A 24353-nucleotide genomic window follows, 5' to 3' on the forward strand; every position below is an offset into this window, starting at 1 on the left:
TCCTGCTGGCTAGAATTAGCATATTCCACTAGTAATTGGAGTGACATGGACTCTCCATGTCCGGATTTTTTTTTAACGGGTATGCATAAATTTAGTTTTTTGTAAGTTTACTGTCCCTTTGAGGCTCTGAGCTCTGAATATTTTCTGTTTTTACTTTTAGAGGGTGGAAAAGATATATATATATATATATATATATATATATATATATATATATATATATATATATATATATATTTTTTTTTTTTTTTTTTTTTTAAAGCATTCTGCACTAGTTATCAGGCAATCAGGCTTTACTCATTAATGTCTTTGTCTCTCCCCCCACCCCACCATTTTAATAGGAAGTAATATTATTAGTTTTTTTTTTCATTCATAAAAGCTGGTGAGTTCACAATCCATTACTCCAGTGAATTCACCTCCTGATCACTAGGAGGAGGCAAAGATTCCCAAAACTCCAAGCATTCTTAATCACTCGTACCTTTCTGATATGCCACTTAACCTTGCCTGCCAGGAGAAAAGTGAAGAATTAAAGAGCTCAAGGTTTTTTGTTGAGTGGGATGCTCACTTATTTGAGGCCCATTTTCCCCTCAGAGCTGCTGCTTTGAAACAGAGAGGGGGGATTGGAGTAATTAACAGTAACATAATCACTCTCAGTGAAGGCGTTAGTCACAAGCCTTCCACAGGTGTCACTGGGACCAGTCCCTTAGCCGCCTCCTGTTGGATCGTTAAACTACTCCTTATATGGATCTATCCAGTGTGGTGCACGTCACAGCAGAGGCTCTCTACCAAGAATACTGGCGGCAGAATAGACTGGTTGAGTGGGTGCATCTGAGGTAAAGGAACTCATAGTCAACATTCTTTTAGTAGGTACACAAATGTGAGGTACATCATAGCCAGGGGACATATATTTATAAGATGTTTACCACCTGTTCAGTTAGGGAAAATTAACCTGACCAGGAGGAGGCAAAGACACCCCAGCCAAAGGCTATAAAGATCCCTCCCACTTCCCCTATCCCTCCCAGTCATTCTTTGCCTTTCGTCACTAAAGGAGGATGGCAGAGTAAGTGCTAGAAGAATAGTCCTTTAATGGGTATTTTCCCTTCAAGTAAGGACTGGGGTTTTGATCTGGGTAGCAATGTAATTCTTTCAGTGAAGGTTAGTTAATAGATGTCGCAGGGAATGTTCTCTGTCCTCTATCTAGTAGATTTTTTTACGAACAACCCCTTGGGAAACCAGTGTTAGGGTTTCACACTGTTTTCCTTTTCCACTTAGGTCCCTGCTGTCAGATGTGAGAGACTGACCTTGAGATGCTGTGCCTGCTCCACAGCATGGATTCTGGAGGGTAATTCCCTTCAGAAATGGATTCTATTAATATGGATCACAGTGAAGCTCTTTTTATTTCTCTGATGGATCTGGGGACAGTAAATACCTTCGCAGTTGGGGTTTGTTTGTGCTGCTTAGCTCCTTGCCAACCGGAGCACTTGTGTATGGGTAATTTTTATGGCTCCGATTTTTTTTTTTTTTTTTATACATGCATATAGTCGCAGGATGCTGGTTTACAGATTAAGGGGCTGCGGCATAGCTACGTAGCGGACTTTCAGCTTTGCACGTTTTCTCCTTTGGTGGGGGCAGTCTCTTAATTGCCCACCATGTGACTGGGCGCAGTTTCTTTTGGCAAGCTGGATACTTGTTCCTGAGTGCAACGAGCGGTATACTAGGTGGTAAATGCCTCAGCCAAGGCTGCAGGTAGAGGTGCCACTCTTGAAATGAAAATTTAATAGAGTAATTTTCTGTTTGCTGTTAAGACCTTATTTTTATTTTTTTGCCCAATTATGGAGGATACTGATACTAACCCCTCAGAGGGTTCAGATTTAGCAATCACTGTATCGAATGTATGTTTATACTGTGAGGAGACCATGGTCTGCCCCCCTGCACAATTTTCTATCTGCTTTTGTTCTGTTTTAATGTCAAAGAAGGGAGTCTAAAACTGTTATCCCCTCTGGCAAGTTTATTCTCTCTGAGGACTCGACTCTATTGTCTAGGAGATGCCTATTCTTTCACCGTAGTCCTCTTTTAACCCTATGTCAAAAGCAGTGCCCCGCAGTGCACCTGTACGTCCTGCTGGAGGTAATTTTTGGCCAGCAGATTTTGCCTCTCAACTGCAATCCGCTGTCTCAGCTGCGCTAAAGACTTGCCTATCTGGAATACTGAAGAGAAAGGTTAAGAATAGTTCCACTGACTTTGGGGTTAATTACTCTATTCAGCCCAAGTTGGGTAGCCTGTCTCACCTCTCTGAGGATGAACTGACATCTGAGGTTGAGCTTTCAGTGTAAGATCTCAGAGATTAAATCTCCTACTCCTGAGGAACTTAATTTCAGGTTTAAGATTGAGCACCTCTGTTTTCTTTTGAAGGAGGTATTATTTTGCTAAACTTCCTGAGGAACCAAGTATACTTAAGTTAGATGGGCTCTATGAGGAAATGAAGGTCCCTGAGACCTTCCCGGTTCCTGTACGAATGGCGAATATTATTGCAAGGGAATGGGAAATGATTGACACTCCTTTTTCCCCTTTTTAAGAAATTGTTCCCTGTCCCTGATTCACATTTTGAGCTATGGACCTCCATTCCTAAGGTAGTCGGGGCCATTTCTACGCTCGCCAAGCATTCTATTATACCCCTTGAGGATAGCTCCTCGTTTAGGGATCCCATGGACAGAAAATTAGGCTATTTAAGGAAAATGTTTCAAGTCCTGGAACAAATCCAAGAAGTCCACAGATACCAAATCTGCATCAAGGAGTGGCCCCTGATCCGGGACCGGATAGAGTAGGGGGCAGACTGTCCTTTTTCTTAGAGGCTTGGGTTCAGGACCATTGGGTACTAGACTTAGTCTTGAAGGAAGAAATCTGCCCTTGGAGGACATGATTTGAACCATATTTTGTATTCCTGGGATACTATCTGCAAGACCAGAGAAAAGGGCAGCCTTTTTAAATTGTGTTTGGGATCTTCGTTCCTTGGGCGTAATGGTCCTGATGCCAGTCTTGGAAAGGTGTCTAGGGTTTTACTCAAACCTCTTCGTAGTTCCCTAGAAGGTGGGAACTTATAGACAGATTCTGGACTTAAAATGTCTCAAGTTTCTCAGGGTCCCCTCCTTCAAAATGGAGACTATAAGGTCTATCCTTCCCTTGATCCAGGAAGGACAGTTCATGACTGCAATAGACTTAAGGGATGCATAACTTCATGTCCCGATCCACAAGGATCATTTTCAGTTTGAGGTTCGCATTCCTGGACCAACATTTCCAGTTTATAGCCTTGCCATTTGGCTTCGCTACTGCTCCCAGGATTTTCACAAAGGTTTTGGGAGCTCTTCTAGCAGTGGCCAGATCTCAGGGTATCGCAGTGGCTCCGTACCTGGGCGATATTTTTGTTCAAGCTCCGTCTTTTCCTTTGGCAAGATATCAGATGGAGTCTCTTCTGTGTCTCCTCCGATCTCACGGATGGAAGATAAATATAGAAGAGTTCCATTGTTCCCAGTACCAGGGATGTTTTTCTGGGAACTATCATCGACTCAATGTCCATGAAGATTTTTCTGACAGATTGGAGAAGTTCCAAGCTGGTTACAGCATGTCTCTCCCTTCAGAACTCCCTAAGTGCTTCGGTAGCTCAGTGCATGTAAGTAATTGGTCTCATGGTGTCGTCCATGGATATTATTCCTTTTGGCCGCTTGCATCTCTGACCTCTACAAATATGCATGCTAAGGCAGTGGAACGGCAATCGCCTAAATCTGTCTCAACAGATTGTTCTGGATAATCTGACGAGAGACTCTCTCTCTCTTGGTGGTTCTGTCAAGATCACCTGTCCGTAGGCACGTGCTTCTTGAGACCATCCTGGAAGATTGTAACTACGGACGCCAGCCTTACAGGCTGGGGAAGAATCTTCTCTTCCGATCAATATCTTGGAACTTTGGGCGATTTACACTGCTCTCAGGGCAGGGCCCCAACTCTCTTCTGCCCAGTATATGATTCCAAGCAGACAATATAATTTCTTTCATGTAATTGGCAAGAGTCCATGAGCTAGTTGCGTATGGGATATACATTCCTACCAGGAGGGGCAAAGTTTACCAAACCTCAAAATGCCTATAAATACACCCCTCGCCACACCCACAATTCAGTTTTACAAACTTTGCCTCCCATGGAGGTGGTGAAGTAAGTTTGTGCTAGATTTCTACGTTGATATGCGCTTCGCAGCAGGCTGGATCCCGGTTTTCCTCTCAGAGTGCAGTGAATGTCAGAGGGATGTGAAGAGAGTATTGCCTATTTGAATACCATGGTCTTCCTCTAGGGGATCTATTTCATAGGTTCTCTGTTATCGGTCGTAGAGATTTCTTCTCCTACCTCCCTTTTCAGATCGACGATATACTCTTATATACCATTACCTCTACTGATTCTCGTTTCAGTACTGGTTTGGCTATCTACTTTATGTAGATGAGTGTCTTTGGGTAAGTAAGTCTTATTTTATTTATGACACTCTCAGCTATGGTTTGGCACTTTATATGTATAGTTCTAAATATGTTTTATACTTATATTTGCCATGATTCAGGTCAATCCGTTTATTTTCCTTCTTTCAGACTGTCAGTTTCATTTTTTGGGAAAATGCATATGAATTAATTTTTTTTCTTACCAAAAATTTTCAATTGACTTTTTTTCCTTTAAACTGCGGGCTGTTAGGCTCGCGGGTTCAAAAAATGCTAGAATTTATTGCGTCATTTTTTGCGCGAGACTTTTTTGGCGCGAGATTGATGTTTGTCTGACGTCAATGACGTCATTTCCGGCGTCGTAGTTTACGCTTGATGTTTTCACGTAGTTGCGTCATTTTTGACACTCGTGTTTGTTAGACGTTTTTGGCGCCAAAAAATATGTGACGTCATAATTTCCGCTAGTTTTTTTACATTATTTAAGTCTCACTTTTTTGTTGCTTCTGGTTTCTAGAGGCTTGTTCTGTTTGCATTTTTTCCCATTCCTGAAACTGTCATTTAAGATATTTGATAATTTTGCTTTATATGTTGTTTTTCTATTACATATTGCAAGATATTCCAAAAACTGTTCCTGTATCAGAAAATACTGTTGGATTCCTGATGACTGATATCAGTCCTACCAAAGCTAAGTTAATTTATTTTAATGTTATGAATTTTATCTTTAGCTATGGTTTGTAATAAGTTATCATGATAAACTTTTACATGAAGAGTCCATTAGTATTTATGCATTATCTATTGCTATTCTTTTTACATCTAATGTACAAGATATACCTAGGAATCTATGAGAATGTTTTTCTGATTCTATCCTAAAGGCTTTGTCTGACATCCCGCCTTCTAATTAAATCTATAGGTCTTTTTTAAACTTCTCATTTAGTTGATGAATTTTCAAATGACCAACAACATACTAAATTATCCTTCTCTGGTGATGTTTTTTCTCATTTAGAATATTCTTCATCAGATATTTGACACTAACAAATCTACTTTTTTATTTTTCAATAGAGTACATTTAAATTCTAACAACGAGAAAGAAGGGTGTACTAAGGCACTACTATTATTGTAATACAGGAATTTTATTTTCTCTGAATAAGCCAGCTAAGTATTATCGCTGGTTTATTTAATAAAGAGAGAGGTGGGGTGCTATGAATTTGAAACTAGGACAAATCATTATTATACTGACAAAAACTGTACATCTAATTAGCACTCACATTCCTGTAATAAATTTTTTTGGTGGATATTGACTTTGATGAGACTCCTAGGTGGAATTTAGAGCTAGATAATTAAAATTTAACTTTTATTCAAAATTATTAAAATATATTACAAACACACAAAGACAAAAACTTTTAAAATTATCGTCTGCTGTAGAGATTATTTTCAGTATTAGACAAATACTCAATAGGACTAAGCTTGTAACGTGAATTATGAACTATAGTGATAAAATCATCTATAGTTTAATGTACCTGTACTTTCAGTAATTGTCATAGGCTTCCTACATCTTAGATAATTTGATTGTCCCCAGTATATACCGAACGGTATTTCTGAAATTATTAAAAGGGAGAATTTAAATGACAACACTGACACCTAGTGGAGAAATTTTTTTAACACATAGCATCGATATTATTACAACTGGCTCAGGGAAAATTGGAGCCAAACATCCACTACCAGCTACATAGTGTTTGGAGTACACAACAATAAGTTCAAGATATTTAGACAATTAATTAAAACCTCTGCAATACCAGGCAATGCCTTTTCACTATAACAAGCACAGTAGATAAAATCAGTCACTATTGATCAACTGACAAATTGCTGTTACCTTGGTAAAATAGGATCTGTAGGTCATATCTAGGTTGGTGACACCCTCTCAGATATAGTGTCTAACTTAATGGGAATATAGGGTGAATGGTAGTTATACTCGCTTCGCTCAAACCCAAATATTACATTAGAAGGCTATTATCCAAGTAACCTAAGAACCTACGCTAGCATAATATCCACTGAGACCTTAAGAAAAACCAGTGATTATTTTATATAAGAAACATTAAACTATAGATGATTTTATCACTATAGTTCATAAATCACGTTACAAGCTTTGTCCTATTGAGTATTTGTCGAATACTGAAAATAATCTCTACAGCAGACAATAATTTTAAAAGTTTTTGTCTTTGTGTGTTTGTAATATATTTTAATAATTTTGAATAAAAGTTAAATTTTAATTATCTAGCTCTAAACTCCACCTAGGAGTCTCATCAAAGTCAATATCCACCAAAAAATTTTATTACAGGAATGTGAGTGCTAATTAGATGTACAGTTTTTGTCAGTATTATACTGATTTGTCCTAGTTACATTTAAATTCTGCTCATTAACCTCCTGTGGTTTCTTCAGAGGTTTTTTTCCCAGTTCATGATACTAGGGAATGGAATAGGCCTGGGACGGCTTTTATTCCTTCTTTAAGGTTTTTAAATTGTATCCTTTGCTGGCAGTTAGTTTTAAAGTTTTGAGGAAAGATCCCCAAAGTTAATGGGGCTATCTCTACTCTTACTAAACATACTACTATTCCTATAGAAAATAGTATTTTTTTTTCCCTTCAGATGGGAAACTTGTATCTTATTTAAGGAAAAATATTTTATTTCAGGTCCTTTTCTTAGGCCTGCAATTTATTTGGCTGATGTTGCAAATGCTTCAACTTTCTGGTTGGATACTTTAGTGCAACAAGTATCGGATTATGATTTGTTTTAGCATTGTTAAGTTGATCAACATGCTAATTTCATTTGTGTCGTCATTTTTTTGATATTTTCACAATTGAGGGTAAATCTATATCTTTAGCTATTTTTAGCTAGAAGAACTTTGTGACTTAATCTTGGAATGCTAATTTGATTCCTAAAATCCATATTTCTTTTTTTCCAAGGTAATCAATTATTTGGTTCACAATTGGATTACATTTTTTCAAACTGTTACTCTGGGGAAGGGAGTTTTTTTGTTGCTTCAAGATTGAGTTCTAAGAGTAAATCTTAAGCTTATATTAGTTTGTTCTTAAGGAACGGAATCGTAATTCTTCCCCATGTAACATGTTTATAATTGGAAGCTTTCTTCAACATGGAATGAATTTAAGCTATTTAAAAGCTCAAAGTCAGCCCCCCAAATTTGCATGTAGGTGCGTTTTTTTTTTATTCCAGCTTAGCTGGTAAGGGGTAGGTTTTGACTTTTTAAAATTTGTTTGGTTCAATTTGGTCCAAACTTCTTAGATTGGGGTACTGAATAGGATTCAGAGTAAAACCGCCTGTGAGAAGTTTTTTTCTCTCTAGCATATTCCAGCTATTCAAGTAAAGGCTCACACTTTTCTGAAGTATGTTTCAGACCTGTATGTGTTGGGTACTTGTGAGGCGCGGCTGGTTTCCCGTTGGGGTCTCAAGACGCTGCTCAGACCTTGAGTTATCTGGGGTATTCATACCAGTTCCATTTCAGGAACAGGGTTTGGGGTTTTGATCAAAACTATTCATTGTCCCAAAGATAGAAAATCTTTTTGATTTGTCACATAAGAGTTCCTTCTTTCAGAATGGTGTTTATATGGTCTATTCTGCCTTTTTGGTCAGTAAGGGCATTATTTGTTTACAATAGATGCATATCATCTTCTGTTTTCATTCAGATTATTTTCATTTTCTGAGATTCTTTTTTTTTTTGACAAGCATTACCAATTTGTTGCTTTTCCTTCTGGTCTAGCGACAGCTCTGAGAATCTTTTCAAGGTTCTCAGTGTTTCCTTATTTGGACGATCTCGTGGTACTGGCTCAGTCTTTTCGTTCCCCAGAATCTCATACGATTCAACTTTTTGTTTCTTCTAAGACATGGTTGGAGGATCTTTTTATCAAAAGATCCTTGGTTGCTCAGATAAGGGTCACCTTTTTTAGGTTTCCAGATACATTGTGTCAATGTCTTTGTCTCTAACAGACAGGAGACACTTATATTGGGTTGTGTTTGTCGGAACCTTCAGTCTCTATTATTTCCTTCAGTAGTTATATGCATGGAAGTTTTAGGTCTCATGGCTGCAGCATTGGATTCGATTCCCTTTGCTCATTTTCATATGAAACCTGAATTAATGGTGCAGGGATTCTAGGATATCATTTTTAAATATCTTTGAATTCCATTGTACAACTATCTTTGACTTGGTGGTTAGATCACCATCATATAGTTCTACGGGTCTCTTCGATTCATCCAACCTGGACCTTGATCACTACAGATGCGAGTCTTTTAGGTTGGGAGGCTGTCTGTGGATCTCTGTCAGCACAAGGGGTTTGGAAATCTCAGGAGGCGAGATTACCATTCAATATTTTGGAACTCCGTGCATTTTCAGAGTTTGTCAGTTTTGTTTTTTTATTGAAGAGAGACGTTATTGTTTTTCAGACAGACAATGTCACAACTGTGGCGTATGTCAATCATCAGGGTGGGACTCAGTCCGTAGGCTGTGAAAGAAGTATCTCGGATACTTGCTTGGGCTAAATCCAGCTCCTGTCTAATTTTTGCGGTCCATATCCCAGGTTTAGACAATTGGGAAGCGGATTATCTGTCAATCAAGCTTTACATCCGGGAGAATGGTGTCTTTACCCAGATGTGTTTTTTTTTTCAAATTGTTCAAATGTTAGGGTTTCCAGTAATAGTTCTGATGGCATCTCATCTAAACAAGAAAACTTCCCAGGTACCTATTCAGGTCCGGGGATCCTCAGGCGGAAGCAGTGTATGCATTGACACTTCCTTGGAGTTATCAATCTGCCTATATTTTTGCTCCTTCTGGTTCTTCTTTTTAAGAGTTATTTTTCGAAATCATCATGGAGCAATCGTTTGTGCTAATGGTGGCTCCAGCATGGCCGCTCAGGTTTTGGTATATGGTTCTTGTTCGGAACACTTCCATTTAGGCCAGACCTTAAGATTCGTTTTTTTCCGTCAGGAAATCAAATTATTAAATTTGATGATGGTATGGAAATTAAAACGCTTAGCGCTTAGTCATAGAGGTTTCTCTGACTCAGTGATTAATACTATGTTGCAGGTTCGTAAATCTGTGTCTAGGAAGATTTATTATCGAGTTTGGAAGACTTACATCTTATAATACTCTTCTCATAATTTCTCTTAGCATTCTTTTAGAATTCCTAGGATTTTATAGTTTCTTCATAAGGTTTTGTCTGTAAGTTCCTTGAAAGGACAAATCTCTGCTCTTTCTGTGCTGTTTCACAGAAAAAATTGCTAATCTTTCTGATATTCATTGTTTTGTTCAGGCTTTGGTTCGTTTCAAGCCTGTCATTAAGCCAATTATCTGCTCTTTCTTGTGAGTCTCCTTTTCTGATTTTTCTTCAGGATAAGGCGGTTTTTGCTGACTTTATTTAAATTTTTACTTCAAGTTGTGAATTCTAACAACGTTAATAGAGGAATTATTGTTCCTTCCTTGTGTCCTAAATCCTAAGAATTCTTTGGAAATATCCTTACATTCTTTGGATGTGGTCAGTTTTTGAAATATGTTGAAGCTACTCAGATTTCAGAAAGACTTCTAGTCTATTTGTTATCTTTTCTGGTTTTAGGAAAGGTCAGAAGGCTTCTGCCATTTCTTTGGAGTCTTGGTTAAAGCTTTTGATTCTTCATGCTTATGTGGAGTCGGGTGAATCCCCGCCTCAAAGGATTACGGCTCGTTCTACTAGGTCCGTTTCTACTTCCTGGGCTTTTAAGAATGATGCTTCTGTTGATCAGATTTACAAAGCAGCAACTTGGTGGTCTTTGCATACTTTTTACTAAATTCTACCATTTTGATGTTTTTTCTTCTTCAGAAGAAGTTTTTGGTAGAAAAGTACTTCAGGCAGCTGTTTCAGTCTGATTCTTCTGCTTATAATTTCAGTTTTTTTCATTATAAAGATTAAAACTTTTGATTTGGGTTGTGGATTGTTTTTTCAGCGGAATTGGTTGTCTTTATTTTATCCCTCCCTCTCTAGTGACTCTTGCGTGGAGTTCCACATCTTGGGTATTTGCTATCCCATACGTCACTAGCTCATGGACTCTTGCCAATTACATGAAAGAAAACATAATTTATGTAAGAACTTACCTGATAAATTCATTTCTTTCATATTGGCAAGAGTCCATGAGACCCACCTTTTTTTGTGGTGGTTATGATTTTTTTGTATAAAGCGCAATTATTCCAATTCCTTGTTGCTGCTTTCGCTCCTTTCTTATCACCCCACTTCTTGGCTATTCGTTAAACTGAATTGTGGGTGTGGTGAGGGGTGTATTTATAGGCATTTTGAGGTTTGGGAAACTTTGCCCCTCCTGGTTTGAATGTATATCCCATACATCACTAGCTCATGGATTGCCAATATGAAAGAAATTAATTTATCAGGTAAGTTCTTACATAAATTATGTTTTTGGTGACTTACATCAACCACCAGGGAGGAAGAAGTTCCTTAGCGGCGATGGAAGTGTCTAGTTCTACAATGGGTGGAATCCCACAGTTGCCTTCTTTAGAGATTCACATCCCAGGGGTAGTCCACAGTGAAGCAGACTTCCTTAGCAGACAATCCTTTCACCCGGGGGAGTGGGCTTTCCACCCGAGGTGTTTTCTGTGATAACTCTGATGGGAGGCTCCAGAAATTAACCTCATGACTTCTCGTCTCAATACCAAACTACCCATGTACGGGTCGAGATCGAGGGATCTTCAGGCAGAATTAGTAGACTAATTAGTGGTTCCATGGAGGTTCAATCTCATCTTTTTCCTCCATTGGCCCTTCTCCCTCGAGTAGTGGCCGGGATCAAGTAGGAGCAAGCTCCGGTGATTCTAATAGTGCCATCCTGGCCCTCAAAGTACCTAGTTTGCAGACCTGGTAAGGATGTTGTCGTCGTCCTCCCCTCTGTAGATGTTACCTTCTCGGGCGGACCTCCTAATTCAGGGTCCATCAAAATCTAGATTCTCTGAGACTGACTGCGTGGAAATTGAACGCTTAGGGGGCCGATTTATCAAGGGTGTCTGGGTGTCTGCCAGATGTCAATAAAAGCCGACCGTATATTTACCATTGCACCAGCAGTTCTAGTGCACTGCTTGTCTAATGCCGCCCCCTGCAGATTCTCGGCCAATCGTTCGCTAGCAGGAGGTGTCAATCAACCCGATCATATGTGATCTGGCGGATTGATTTCTGCAGCCTCAGAGGCAACGGACGAGTTAAGGAGCAGCGGTTTTTAGACCGCTGCTTCTTAATTCCTTTTTTGGGGAGAATCTGAAGACTTGCGTGGAAACGGGTATACTGCCCCTTTCGGGCTGTGATAAATCAGCCCTTTAGTCTTATCCAAGAGAGGTTTCTCTGATATTTAAACACCTTGATCCAGGCTCGCAAGCCAATCACTCGCGTATTTATCACAAGGTGTGGTGTGGCATGGCCTGGCGTACTTACCTTCATTGGTGTGAGAAACATAGCCTTCCATGGCACAAGGTGAAGGTTACGCAAATCTTGTCCTTTCTCAAAGATGGTTTAGAGAAAGATCTGTCCTCCAGTTCTCTAAAGGGTCAGATATTGACACTGTCAGTCTTCCTGCACAAGAGACTAGCAGATCTTCCAGATGTGCAATCTTTTCTTCATGCCCTGTATTCAAACCTGTTGCTCCTCCTTGGAGCCTCAACCTTGTTCTTCGTGCTCTGCAGAAGGCTCCGTTGGAGCCTATGCATAGAGTTGATATTAAACTTTTATCTTGGAAAGTTTTGTTTTTGTTGGCCATCGCATCTGCTTGCAGAGTCTCTGAGATATCTGCTTAACAGTGTGACACCCCCCCCCCCCCCCCGGGGCCCTTACCTTGAATTGCAACATCAATCAGGAAATTGTTATTCCTTCCTTTTGTCCTAACCCTTCTTCCTCAAAGGAACGTTTGCTCCACAATCTGGATGTTGTACGTGCCTTTAAGGAGAAAGGTGTTACAGGCTTTGGTACCCTCAGATTAGGGTCCATCTTTTTTCTTTTTTGCCCTCCCGTTTTTCATCAGTGTCCTTTTGAAGCTTGGGTATAGGTTCCCAACAGTAATGAATTAAGTCGTGAACTCTCAACAAAACAAAATGTAACTATAGTTTGCTTGCTTAGTATGCTTAGAGGAATACTGCTACACCTAACTGACTAGGCCCAATGAAGGCCGAAACGATCGTCTGGGGTCGCTGTGTTCCTTGCTCAGAGAGGAATTGCTTGGTATTTCGGCGCTGGATTGACCGTAATAGACGGGATCAGACTGATATACTACAGGAAAGTTCTACTCTGTGAAAAGCATTACTGGGTTAAAAGAAGTTGCACCCAGGTGGTAAATCGCCATAGAACAGGCTAACAATGGTATTGAGCTGGTGGTTCGTTCCTGTGAGTGCAGTTCTCTCTGTGTGTATTTAGTCTCCCTATGGGAAAAAGGTGCAACCAGACGTGGACTCCTTGCTTAGTATGCTTAGAGGAATACTGCTACACCTCACTGACAAGGACCAATGAAGGCCGAAACGATCATCTGCGGTTGCCGTGTTCCTTGTTCAGAGAGGAATTGCCTGGTATTTCTTCGCTGGGCTGACTGTAATAGGCGCGATCAGACTGATATACTACAGGAAAGTTCTACTCTGTGAAAAGCATTACTGGGCTAAAAGAAGTTGCACCCAGGTGGTAAATCGCCATAGAACAGGTTAACAATGGTATTGAGCTGCATGTTCGTTCCTGTGAGTGCACTTCTCTCTCTGTGTGTGTGTGTGTGTGTGTGTATATATATCTCTATCTCCACCAATCAACAGCTAGAACCTAGGTTCTCTGCTGGTCCTGAGCTTTCCTAGATAAACCTTTTAGCAAATAATAACAGGAGAAGGAAGCAAATTAAATAATATAAGTAAATTGGAAAGTTGTTTAAAATTGTATTCTCCATCTGAATCATGAAAGAGAATTTTTTTGGGGTTTCATGTCCCTTTAATATGTAGTTTAGAACACACATTAAAGTGATGGTTAACTTGACTTGTTTTGAAATCAGGTCTGGAATCTAAGTGATATATTGAATTTTATTTTGCACTTTAATTTCACTTCTAATGAAGATGCGCTCTAACTTCTTTTTTTAATCTAGATATGCCATTCTAATACCCCATGCTCCGGCCACCCACTTCAAAACTGATATTTTTTGTGATCTGACAGTTTGAACTGTTCTCCAATGGGGCTCTAGCCATATGGCACTTTTTTTGTAGCTAGAGAGCAGATTGGAGAACAGTTAAAGTGGGTGGTCGCAGCACGGGGTATCAGAATGGCATGACTAGATTAAAAAGTAAGTTACAGTGCATATTAGAAGTGATCAGTTAAAGTCAATCTAAAATACTGCTTAGATTCTGGACTTGAGTTGAAAACATGTAAAGTTTACCATCACTTTAAATAACATCACTTGTGTAAATGCCTTTTCTCCAACATTGGTGTGTCCGGTCCACGGCGTCATCCTTACTTGTGGGATATTCTCTTCCCCAACAGGAAATGGCAAAGAGTCCCAGCAAAGCTGGCCATATAGTCCCTCCTAGGCTCCGCCCACCCCAGTCATTCTCTTTGCCGTTGCACAGGCAATATCTCCACGGAGATGGTTAAGAGTTTTTTGGTGTTTAAATGTAGTTTTTATTCTATCAAGTGTTTGTTATTTTAAAATAGTGCTGGTATGTACTATTTACTCAAACAGAAAAGGATGAAGATTTCTGTTTGTGAGAGGAAGATGATTTTAGCAGACAGTAACTAAAATCGATTGCTGTTTCCACATAGGACTGTTGAGATGAAGTAACTTCAGTTGGGGGAAACAGTTAGCAGACTTTTCTGCTTAAGGTATGACTAGCCATATTTCTAACAAGACTGTGTAATGCTGGAAGGCTGTCATTTCCCCTCATGGGGACCGGTAAGCCATTTTCTTAGTCAAACAAATAGAATAAAGGGCTTAATATGGGCTAAATAACTGGTAGACATTTTTATGGGCTAAATCGATTGCTTTATTTGGGCATTTTATTCAGATTTAGGCTGACAATTTGCATTTATAATCTTGGGGAACGTTTATAAACGGCAGGCACTGTGTTAGACACCTTTTCCAGTCAGGGGGCCTTTCTAGTTATAGACTGAGCCTCATTTTCGCGCCATTACTGCGCAGTTGTTTTTGAGACCAGGGCATGCAGATGCATGTGTGAGGATCTAAAAATTGCTGGAAAAGCTTCTAGAAGGCATCAATTGGTATCGTATTCCCCTCTGGGCTTGGTTGGGTCTCAGCAAAGACTATAGCTGGGACTGTATAGGGGTTAAATTTATAAACGGCTCCGGTTCCGTTATTTTAAGGGTTAAAGCTCTGAAATTTGGTGTGCAATACTATTAATGCTTTAAGACACTGTGGTGAAATTTTGAACAATTCCTTCATACTTTTTCACATATTCAGTAATAAAGTGTTTTCTGTTTAAAATTTAAAGAGACAGTAACGGTTTTATTTTAAAACGTTTTTTGTGCTTTGTTGACAAGTTTAAGCCTGTTTAACATGTCTGTACCTTCAGATAAGCTATGTTCTATATGTATGAAAGCCAATGTGTCTCCCCATTTAAATTTATGTGATTATTGTGCCATAGCGTCCAAACAAAGTAAGGACAGTACTGCCACAGATAATGATATTGCCCAAGATGATTCCTCAAATGAGGGGAGTAAACATGATACTACATCATCTCCTACTGTGTCTACACCAGTTTTGCCCACGCAGGAGGCCCCTAGTACATCTAGTGCGCCAATGCTTATTACCATGCAACAATTAACGGCTGTAATGGATAACTCCATAGCAAATATTTTATCCAAAATGCCTACTTATCAGAGAAAGCGCGATTGCTCTGTTTTAAACACTGAAGAGCAAGAGGGCGCTGATAATTGTTCTGTCATACCCTCACACCAATCTGAAGGGGCCATGAGGGAGGTTTTGTCAGATGGAGAAATCTCAGATTCAGGAAAAATTTCTCATCAAGCTGAACCTGATGTTGTGACATTTAAATTTAAATTAGAACATCTCCGCGCACTGCTTAAGGAGGTGTTATCTACTCTGGATGATTGTGACAACTTGGTCATTCCAGAGAAATTATGCAAGATGGACAAGTTCCTAGAGGTTCCGGTGCACCCCGACGCTTTTCCTATACCCAAGCGGGTGGCGGACATAGTAAATAAGGAGTGGGAAAAGCCCGGCATACCTTTTGTTCCCCCCCCTATATTTAATAAATTATTTCCTATGGTCGACCCCAGAAAGGACTTATGGCAGACAGTCCCTAAGGTCGAGGGGGCAGTTTCTACTCTAAACAAACGCACTATTATTCCTATCGAAGATAGTTGTGCTTTCAAAGATCCTATGGATAAAAAATTGTAAGGTTTGCTTAAAAAGATTTTTGTACAGCAAGGTTACCTTCTACATCCAATTTCGTGCATTGTTCCTGTCACTACAGCAGCGTGGTTCTGGTTCGAGGAACTAGAAAAGTCGCTCAGTAGAGAGACTCCATATGAGGAGGTTATGGACAGAGTTCACTCACTTAAATTGGCTAACTCTTTTATTTTAGATGCCGCTTTGCAATTAGCTAGATTAGCGGCGAAAAATTCAGGGTTTGCTATTGTGGCGCGCTTTGGTTAAAGTCTTGGTCAGCGGATGTGTCATCCAAGACAAAATTGCTTAACATCCCTTTCAAAGGTAAAACTCTATTTGGACCAGAATTGAAAGAGATTATTTCAGACATCACTGGGGGAAAGGGCCACGCCCTTCCACAAGATAGGTCTTTTAAGGCTAAAAATAAGACTAATTTTCGTCCCTTTCGCAATTTCAGGAACGGACCGGCCTCTAATTCTGCATCCTCTAAGCAAGAGGGTAATGCCTCACAACCCAAACCAGCCTGGAAACCGATGCAAGGCTGGAACAAGGGTAAGCAGGCCAAGAAGCCTGCCACTGCTAACAAAACAGCATGAAGGAGTAGCCCCCGATCCGGGACCGGATCTAGTGGGGGGCAGACTCTCTCTCTTTGCTCAGGCTTGGGCAAGAGATGTTCAGGATCCCTGGGCGCTAGAAATAGTTTCTCAAGGTTATCTCTTGGAATTCAAGGAACTACCCCCAAGGGGAAGGTTCCACATGCCTCACTTATCCTCAAACCAAATAAAGAGACAGGCATTCTTACATTGTGTAGAAGACCTGTTAAAGATGGGAGTGATACACCCAGTTCCAATAAAGGAACAAGGAATGGGATTTTATTCCAATCTGTTCGTACTTCCCAAAAAAGAGGAAACTTTCAGACCAATTTTGGATTTGAAGATCCTAAACAAATTTCTCAGGGTACCATCGTTCAAGATGGAAACCATTCGAACGATTCTACCCACTATCCAGGAAAGTCAATTTATGACTACCGTGGATCTCAAGGATGCGTACCTACATATTCCTATCCACAAAGAACATCATCAGTTCCTAAGGTTCGCTTTTCTGGACAAGCATTACCAGTTTGTGGCCCTCCCATTCGGGTTAGCCACTGCTCCAAGGATTTTCACAAAGGTACTAGGGTCCCTTCTAGCGGTTCTAAGACCGAGGGGCATTGCAGTAGTACCTTACTTGGACGACATTCTAATACAAGCGTCGTCCCTGTCAAAAGCAAAGGCTCATACAGACATCGTTCTAGCCTTTCTCAGATCACACGGATGGAAGGTGAACATAGAAAAAAGTTCTCTGTCTCCGTCGACAAGAGTTCCCTTCTTGGGAACAATAATAGATTCCTTAGAAATGAGGATTTTTCTGACAGAGGTCAGGAAATCAAAACTTCTAAGCTCTTGTCAAGTTCTTCATTCTGTTCCTCGTTTTCATAGCGCAGTGCATGGAAGTAGTAGGGTTGATGGTTGCAACAATGGACATAGTTCCTTTTGCACGAATTCATCTAAGACCATTAAAAATGTGCATGCTCAAACAGTGGAATGGGGATTATACAGACTTGTCTCCAATGATTCAAGTAGATCAAAAGACCAGAGATTCACTACGTTGGTGGCTGACCCTGGACCATCTGTCCCAGGGAATGAGCTTCTGCAGACCAGAGTGGGTCATTGTCACGACCGACGCCAGTCTAGTGGGCTGGGGCGCGGTCTGGGAATCCCTGAAAGCTCAGGGTCTATGGTCTCGGGAAGAGTCTCTTCTCCCGATAAACATTCTGGAACTGAGAGCGATATTCAATGCTCTCAGAGCTTGGCCTCAACTAGCAAAGGCCAAATTCATAAGGTGGCCAAATTCATAAGGTTCCAATCAGACAACATGACGACCGTTGCATATATCAATCATCAGGGGGGAACAAGGAGTTCCCTGGCGATGAAAGAAGTGACCAAAATAATTCAATGGGCGGAGGATCACTCCTGCCACTTGTCTGCGATCCACATCCCAGGAGTGGAAAACTGGGAGGCGGATTTTCTGAGTCGTCAGACATTCCATCCGGGGGAGTGGGAACTCCATCCGGAGATCTTTGCCCAAATAACTCAATTATGGGGCATTCCAGACATGGATCTGATGGCGTCTCGTCAGAACTTCAAGGTTCCTTGCTACGGGTCCAGATCCAGGGATCCCAAGGCGACTCTAGTAGATGCACTAGTAGCACCTTGGACCTAGCTTATGTATTTCCACCGTTTCCTCTCATTCCCAGGCTGGTAGCCAGGATCAATCAGGAGAGGGCCTCAGTGATCTTGATAGCTCCTGCGTGGCCACGCAGGACTTGGTATGCAGACCTGGTGAATATGTCATCGGCTCCACCATGGAAGCTACCTTTGAGACAGGACCTTCTTGTTCAGGGTCCATTCGAACATCCAAATCTGGTCTCCCTCCAGCTGACGGCTTGGAGATTGAACGCTTGATTCTATCGAAGCGTGGGTTTTCAGATTCTGTGATAGATACTCTGGTTCAGGCCAGAAAACTGGTAACTAGAAAGATTTACCATAAAATATGGAAAAAATATATCTGTTGGTGTGAATCCAAAGGATTCCCATGGAATAAGATAAAAATTCCTAAGATTCTCTCCTTTCTACAAGAAGGTTTGGGGAGAGGATTATCTGCAAGTTCTCTAAAGGGACAGATCTCTGCTTTATCTGTCTTACTACACAAAAGACTGGCAGCTATGCCAGATGTTCAAGCATTTGTTCAGGCTCTGGTTAGGATCAAGCCTGTTTACAGACCTTTGACTCCTCCCTGGAGTCTAAATCTAGTTCTTTCAGTTCTTCAAGGGGTTCCGTTTGAACCTTTACATTCCATAGATATTAAGTTACTATCTTGGAAATTTTTGTTTTTGGTTGCAATTTCTTCTGCTAGAAGAGTTTCAGAGTTATCTGCTCTGCAGTGTTCTCCGCCCTATCTGATGTTCCATGCAGATAAGGTGGTTTTGCGTACTAAGCCTGGTTTTCTTCCTAAGGTTGTTTCTAACAAAAATATTAACCAGGAGATAGTTGTACCTTCTTTATGTCCGAATCCAGTTTCAAAGAAGGAACGTTTGTTACACAATTTGGACGTAGTCCGTGCTCTAAAATTCTATTTAGAGGCTACAAAAGATTTCAGACAAACATCTTCCTTGTTTGTTGTTTATTCTGGTAAAAGGAGAGGTCAAAAAGCGACTTCTACCTCTTTCCTTTTGGCTTAAAAGCATCATCCGATTGGCTTATGAGACTGCCGGACGGCAGCCTCCTGAAAGAATCACAGCTCACTCCACTAGGGCTGTGGCTTCCACATGGGCCTTCAAGAACGAGGCTTCTGTTGACCAGATATGTAAGGCAGCGACTTGGTCTTCACTGCACACTTTTGCCAAATTTTACAAATTTGATACTTTTGCTTCTTCGGAGGCTATTTTTGGGAGAGAGGTTTTGCAAGCTGTGGTGCCTTCCGTTTAGGTAACCTGATTTGCTCCCTCCCTTCATCCGTGTCCTAAAGCTTTGGTATTGGTTCCCACAAGTAAGGATGACGCCATGGATCGGACACACCAATGTTGGAGAAAACAGAATTAATGCTTACCTGATAAATTATTTTCTCCAACGGTGTGTCCGGTCCACGGCCCGCCCTGGTTTTTTAATCAGTTTTGATGAATTATTTTCTCTAACTACAGTCACCACGGTACCATATGGTTTCTCCTATATATATTTCCTCCTGTCCGTCGGTCGAATGACTGGGGTGGGCGGAGCCTAGGAGGGACTATATGGCCAGCTTTGCTGGAACTCTTTGCCATTTCCTGTTGGGGAAGAGAATATCCCACAAGTAAGGATGACGCCGTGGACCGGACACACCGTTGGAGAAAGTAATTTATCAGGTAAGCATAAATTCTGTTTTTTATAAGCAAAATAACTTGTTAAATGGACACATTTTTAAGATTTTTTGTAGTTCTTGCTCAATTACTAAAGAACTTGACTTCAACCAGCAGTTTCTAAATATTTGACATTTACCATTGTATTTGCTATCTATACAACATGCATTATTGTAGTATAATGTAGAAAAAATATTTTCTTTCTAGCGGATTTGTCTCAAGTGTGGCCAGAAGCCAATCAGCACTTTAGTAAAGAGATTGATGATGAAGCAAACAGCTATTTCCAGCGCATTTACAACCAACCCCCACATCCAACCATGTCTGTAGATGAGGTGAGCATCCTGGGATTTATGCTATACTGTTGAACAGGTGCCATTAAGTAACTGTTGTCCTGAGACCATTACCCCCCCCCCTCAAGTTTCAGAGTTTCTTTGCCCTTTTAATTAGTTAACTACCTTTGCTTTCATCTATTTTAAGAATATAACTAAATGTTTTAACATTGTTTGCAAATATTTACCATATTTAGTTAGCCATACTGTCACTTACCTTGATCACTCATAATAGAAGCGGAAGAAAGATACAAAGGGCAATTTTCCATTGTTCTTACATGTTTATTGGAATCCATGTTATCACTTTTCTAAACTCTACACTTTGTACTATTGCTGTTTTCAGATTTAATGCATCGTAAATGTAATTGATTTAGCAGTATTGTCTTTTTACAACTCTTCATTTCTCCTCTTTATAAGAGCTCTGCCAGTCTACAAAACTACATTACATCCCTGGTGGGCCAATCAAATCTTTACTTTCTCAGTTAGCCCACTGTTGGGTTCTAGTGGCGATTTACAGCTGCACTGGAAACTGAAATATTTTGGTGCTTCTTTTCTCTTATTGAATCTAATGCTGCTCATGTAAGAAATATTTAGTGTTGGCACATATAGGCTTACCTATTGCTTTTGCCGTTACTCCTTGAGCATGTGATACTGCTAATACAATTTTACCTTTTTATAGGTATTGGAGATGCTCCAGAGGTTTAAGGACTCTAACATAAAGCGGGAACGTGAAGTGTTTAACTGCATGCTACGAAATCTGTTTGAAGAGTACAGATTTTTTCCTCAGTACCCAGACAAAGAACTGCACATAACAGCCTGCTTATTTGGTGGGATCATTGAGAAGGGACTTGTGACATACATGGCTCTAGGCCTAGCACTACGCTATGTATTGGAAGCCCTGCGCAAACCATATGGATCCAAAATGTATTTTTTTGGAATAGCTGCACTAGATAGATTTAAAAATAGGTAAGTTTTCTGCATGAGTTACACTATATTAATAAGTAATTTTTAAATGGGATGTTTTGTAACTTGGCTATATACATGTTATGGTTGATGGTAATGTGCGGTTGATCAACAAGTCAACATTTTAATTGCTCATCAGGTACTAGTAAACTGGTTGTGAATACCCTTTGTCTAATGGCTGTCAAACTGTTAATCCATCTGCTGCATTAGCTGTCGATGTACTTGTGGTGGGTAGAGCAATTTCAAACCATTTAAAAAGAGAACATTTCTTTCATGTAATTAGCAAGAGTCCATGAGCTAGTGACGTATGGGATATACATTCCTACCAGGATGGGCAAAGTTTCCCAAACCTCAAAATGCCTATAAATACACCCCTCACCACACCCACAATTCAGTTTTTCAAACTTTGCCTCCCGTGGAGGTGGTGAAGTAAGTTTGTGCTAGATTCTTCGTTGATATGCGCTTTGCAGCAGGCTGGATCCCGGTTTTCCTCTCAGAGTGCAGTGAATGTCAGAGGGATGTGAAGAGAGTATTGCCTATTTGAATACCATGGTCTCCTTCTACGGGATCTATTTCATAGGTTCTCTGTTATCGGTCGTAGAGATTTCTTCTCCTACCTCCCTTTTCAGATCGAAGATATACTCTTATATACCATTACCTCTACTGATTCTCGTTTCAGTACTGGTTTGGCTATCTACTATATGTAGATGAGTGTCTTGGGGTAAGTAAGTCTTATTTTATTTGACACTCTAAACCTATGGTTGGGCACTTTATTTTTAAAGTTCTAAATATATGTGTTTAAACTTATATTTGCCATGATTTAAGGTTATCAGTATTCCTTATTTCAGACAGTCAGTTTCATTATTGGGATATAATGCATATGAAGGATTATTTTTTCTTACCTTTAAAATTTTTTCAATTGACTTTTTTTCCCTGTGGGCTGTTAGGCTCGCGGGGGCTGAAAATGCTTCAATTTATTGCGTCATTTTTGGCGCAGACTTTTTTGGCGCAAAAATTGTCATTTCCGGCGCCCTAATTGACGCCGGAAGTTGTTCGTGGTTGCTTCATTTTTTTTACGTTTTTCGTGTTCAGACGTTTTTTTTGCGCCAAAAATGTGGCCGTCATTTTTGTCTGCGTCACCGGATGTGGCGTCATACTTGGCGGCAAAAAATTATACGCGTTGTACTTAGCGCCAATAATGTGGGCGTCATTTTTGGCTCCACCTTTTTTCCCCACATTATTTCAGTCTCATTTTTCATTGCTTCTGGTTGCTAGAGGCTTGTTCATTGGCATTTTTTCCCATTCCTGAAACTGTCATTTAAGGAATTTTGATAATTTTGCTTTATATGTTTTTTCTATTACATATTGCAAGATCTCTCAACTGGACCCTGGATCAGAATCTACTTCTGGAAAGACGCTGCCTGATGCTGGTTCTACCAAAGTTAAGTGCAGTTGTTGTAAACTTGTGGTAACTGTTCCTCCGGCTGTAGTTTGTGATGAATGTCATGATAAGCTTGCTAATGCAGATAGTATTTCCATTAGTAATAATCCATTACCTGTTGTTGTTCCATCAACATCTAATGCTCAGGATGCTCCTGTTAATGTAAAAGAATTTGTTTCTAAATCTATTAGGAAGGATCTGTCTGTTATTCCTCCTTCCAGTAAACGTAAAAGGTCTTTTAAAACTTCTCATTTCTCTTGTAAGGTGTATCCAGTCCACGGATCATCCATTACTTGTGGGATATTCTCATTCCCAACAGGAAGTTGCAAGAGGACACCCACAGCAGAGCTGTAATATAGCTCCTCCCCTAACTGTCATAGCCAGTCATTCTCTTGCAACTTTCAACAAGCTAGGACGTTGTAGGAGAGAGTGGTTAAATATAGTTAGTTTATTTTCTTCAATCAAAAGTTTGTTATTTTTAAATAGTACCGGAGTTGTGCTATTTTATCTCAGGCAGTAAATAGAAGAAGAATCTGCCTGAGGTTTCTATGATCTTAGCAGGTTGTAACTAAGATCAATTGCTATTCTCACATATGTCTGAGGGGATTATACAAATGAGGTAACTTCAGCGAGAGAATACAGTGATTTAATAACGACTGGTATGCTTACTCCCAGGGGTAATACCCTTATGATATTTACAATATAAAACGTTTGCTGGCATGTTTAATCGTTTTTATATATGCTTTGGTGATAAAACTTTATTGGGGCCTAGTTTTTTCCACATGGCTGGCTTAAATTTTGACTAGAAACAATTTCCACTGTTGTCGTATAAAAGTTACAGTTGGTGCAGTTAAAATTACAAACTGTAACATCCAGCTTCCCTCAAAGGCCCTCTGAATGCTATAGGACATCTCTAAAGGGCCCAAAGGCTTTCCAAAGTCGTTTATTGGGGAAGGTAGGGCCACAGCTTGCTGTGGCAGTTGGTTGTGACTGTTAAAAAACGTCTTTCGTTTTTTTGATCCGTTTTTTGTACTAAGGGGTTAATCATCCATTTGCAAGTGGGTGCAATGCTCTGTTAGCCTATTATACACACTGTAAAAATTTCGTTTGATTTACTGCATTTTTTCACTGTTTTTAAAAATTCTGACAATTTGTTTCTCTTAAAGGCACAGTACTGTTTTTTTATATTTGCTTGTTAACTTGATTTAAAGTGTTTTCCAAGCTTGCTAGTCTCATTACTATTCTGTATAAACATGTCTGACATAGAAGAAACTCCTTGTTTATTATGTTTAAAAGCCATGGTGGAACCCCCTCTTAGAATGTGTACCAAATGTACTGATTTCATTTTATGCAATAAAGATCATTTTCTGTCTTTAAAAAATGTATCACCAGAGGAATCTGACGAGGGGGAAGTTATGCCGACTAACTTTCCCCACGTGTCAGACCCTTTTACTCCCGCTTAAGGGACTCACGCTCAAATGGCGCCAAGTACATCTAGGGCGCCCATAGCGTTTACTTTACAAGACATGGCGGCAGTCATGGATAATACACTGTCAGCGGTATTAGCCAGACTACCTGAACTTAGAGGTAAGCGAGATAGCTCTGGGGTGAGACAAAATGCAGAGCATACTGATGCTTTAAGAACCATGTCTGATACTGCCTCACAATATGCAGAAGCTGAGGAAAGAGAGCTTCAGTCAGTGGGTGATGTTAATGACTCTGGAAAGATACCTGATTCTAATATTTCTACATTAAAATTTAAGCTTGAACACCTCCGCGTGTTGCTTAGGGAGGTTTTAG

At 40.1% G+C, this 24353-nt stretch overlaps 1 protein-coding gene across 1 annotated transcript in view; it reads left to right on the forward strand.

Moving 5' to 3' along the window:
• The window catches only part of CNOT1 (CCR4-NOT transcription complex subunit 1), a gene marked incomplete in the record, with an annotated part of 753971 nt that overhangs the window by 235799 nt on the left and 493819 nt on the right, over positions 1-24353 (forward strand). Inside the window, 2 exon segments of the mRNA XM_053702424.1 lie at positions 20028-20152; positions 20829-21115. Of these exon segments, the coding sequence (XP_053558399.1) occupies positions 20028-20152; positions 20829-21115 (412 nt within the window).

Source organism: Bombina bombina, chromosome 1 (assembly GCF_027579735.1).
Source record: "Bombina bombina isolate aBomBom1 chromosome 1, aBomBom1.pri, whole genome shotgun sequence".
Classification (NCBI taxonomy): Eukaryota; Metazoa; Chordata; class Amphibia; order Anura; family Bombinatoridae; genus Bombina; species Bombina bombina.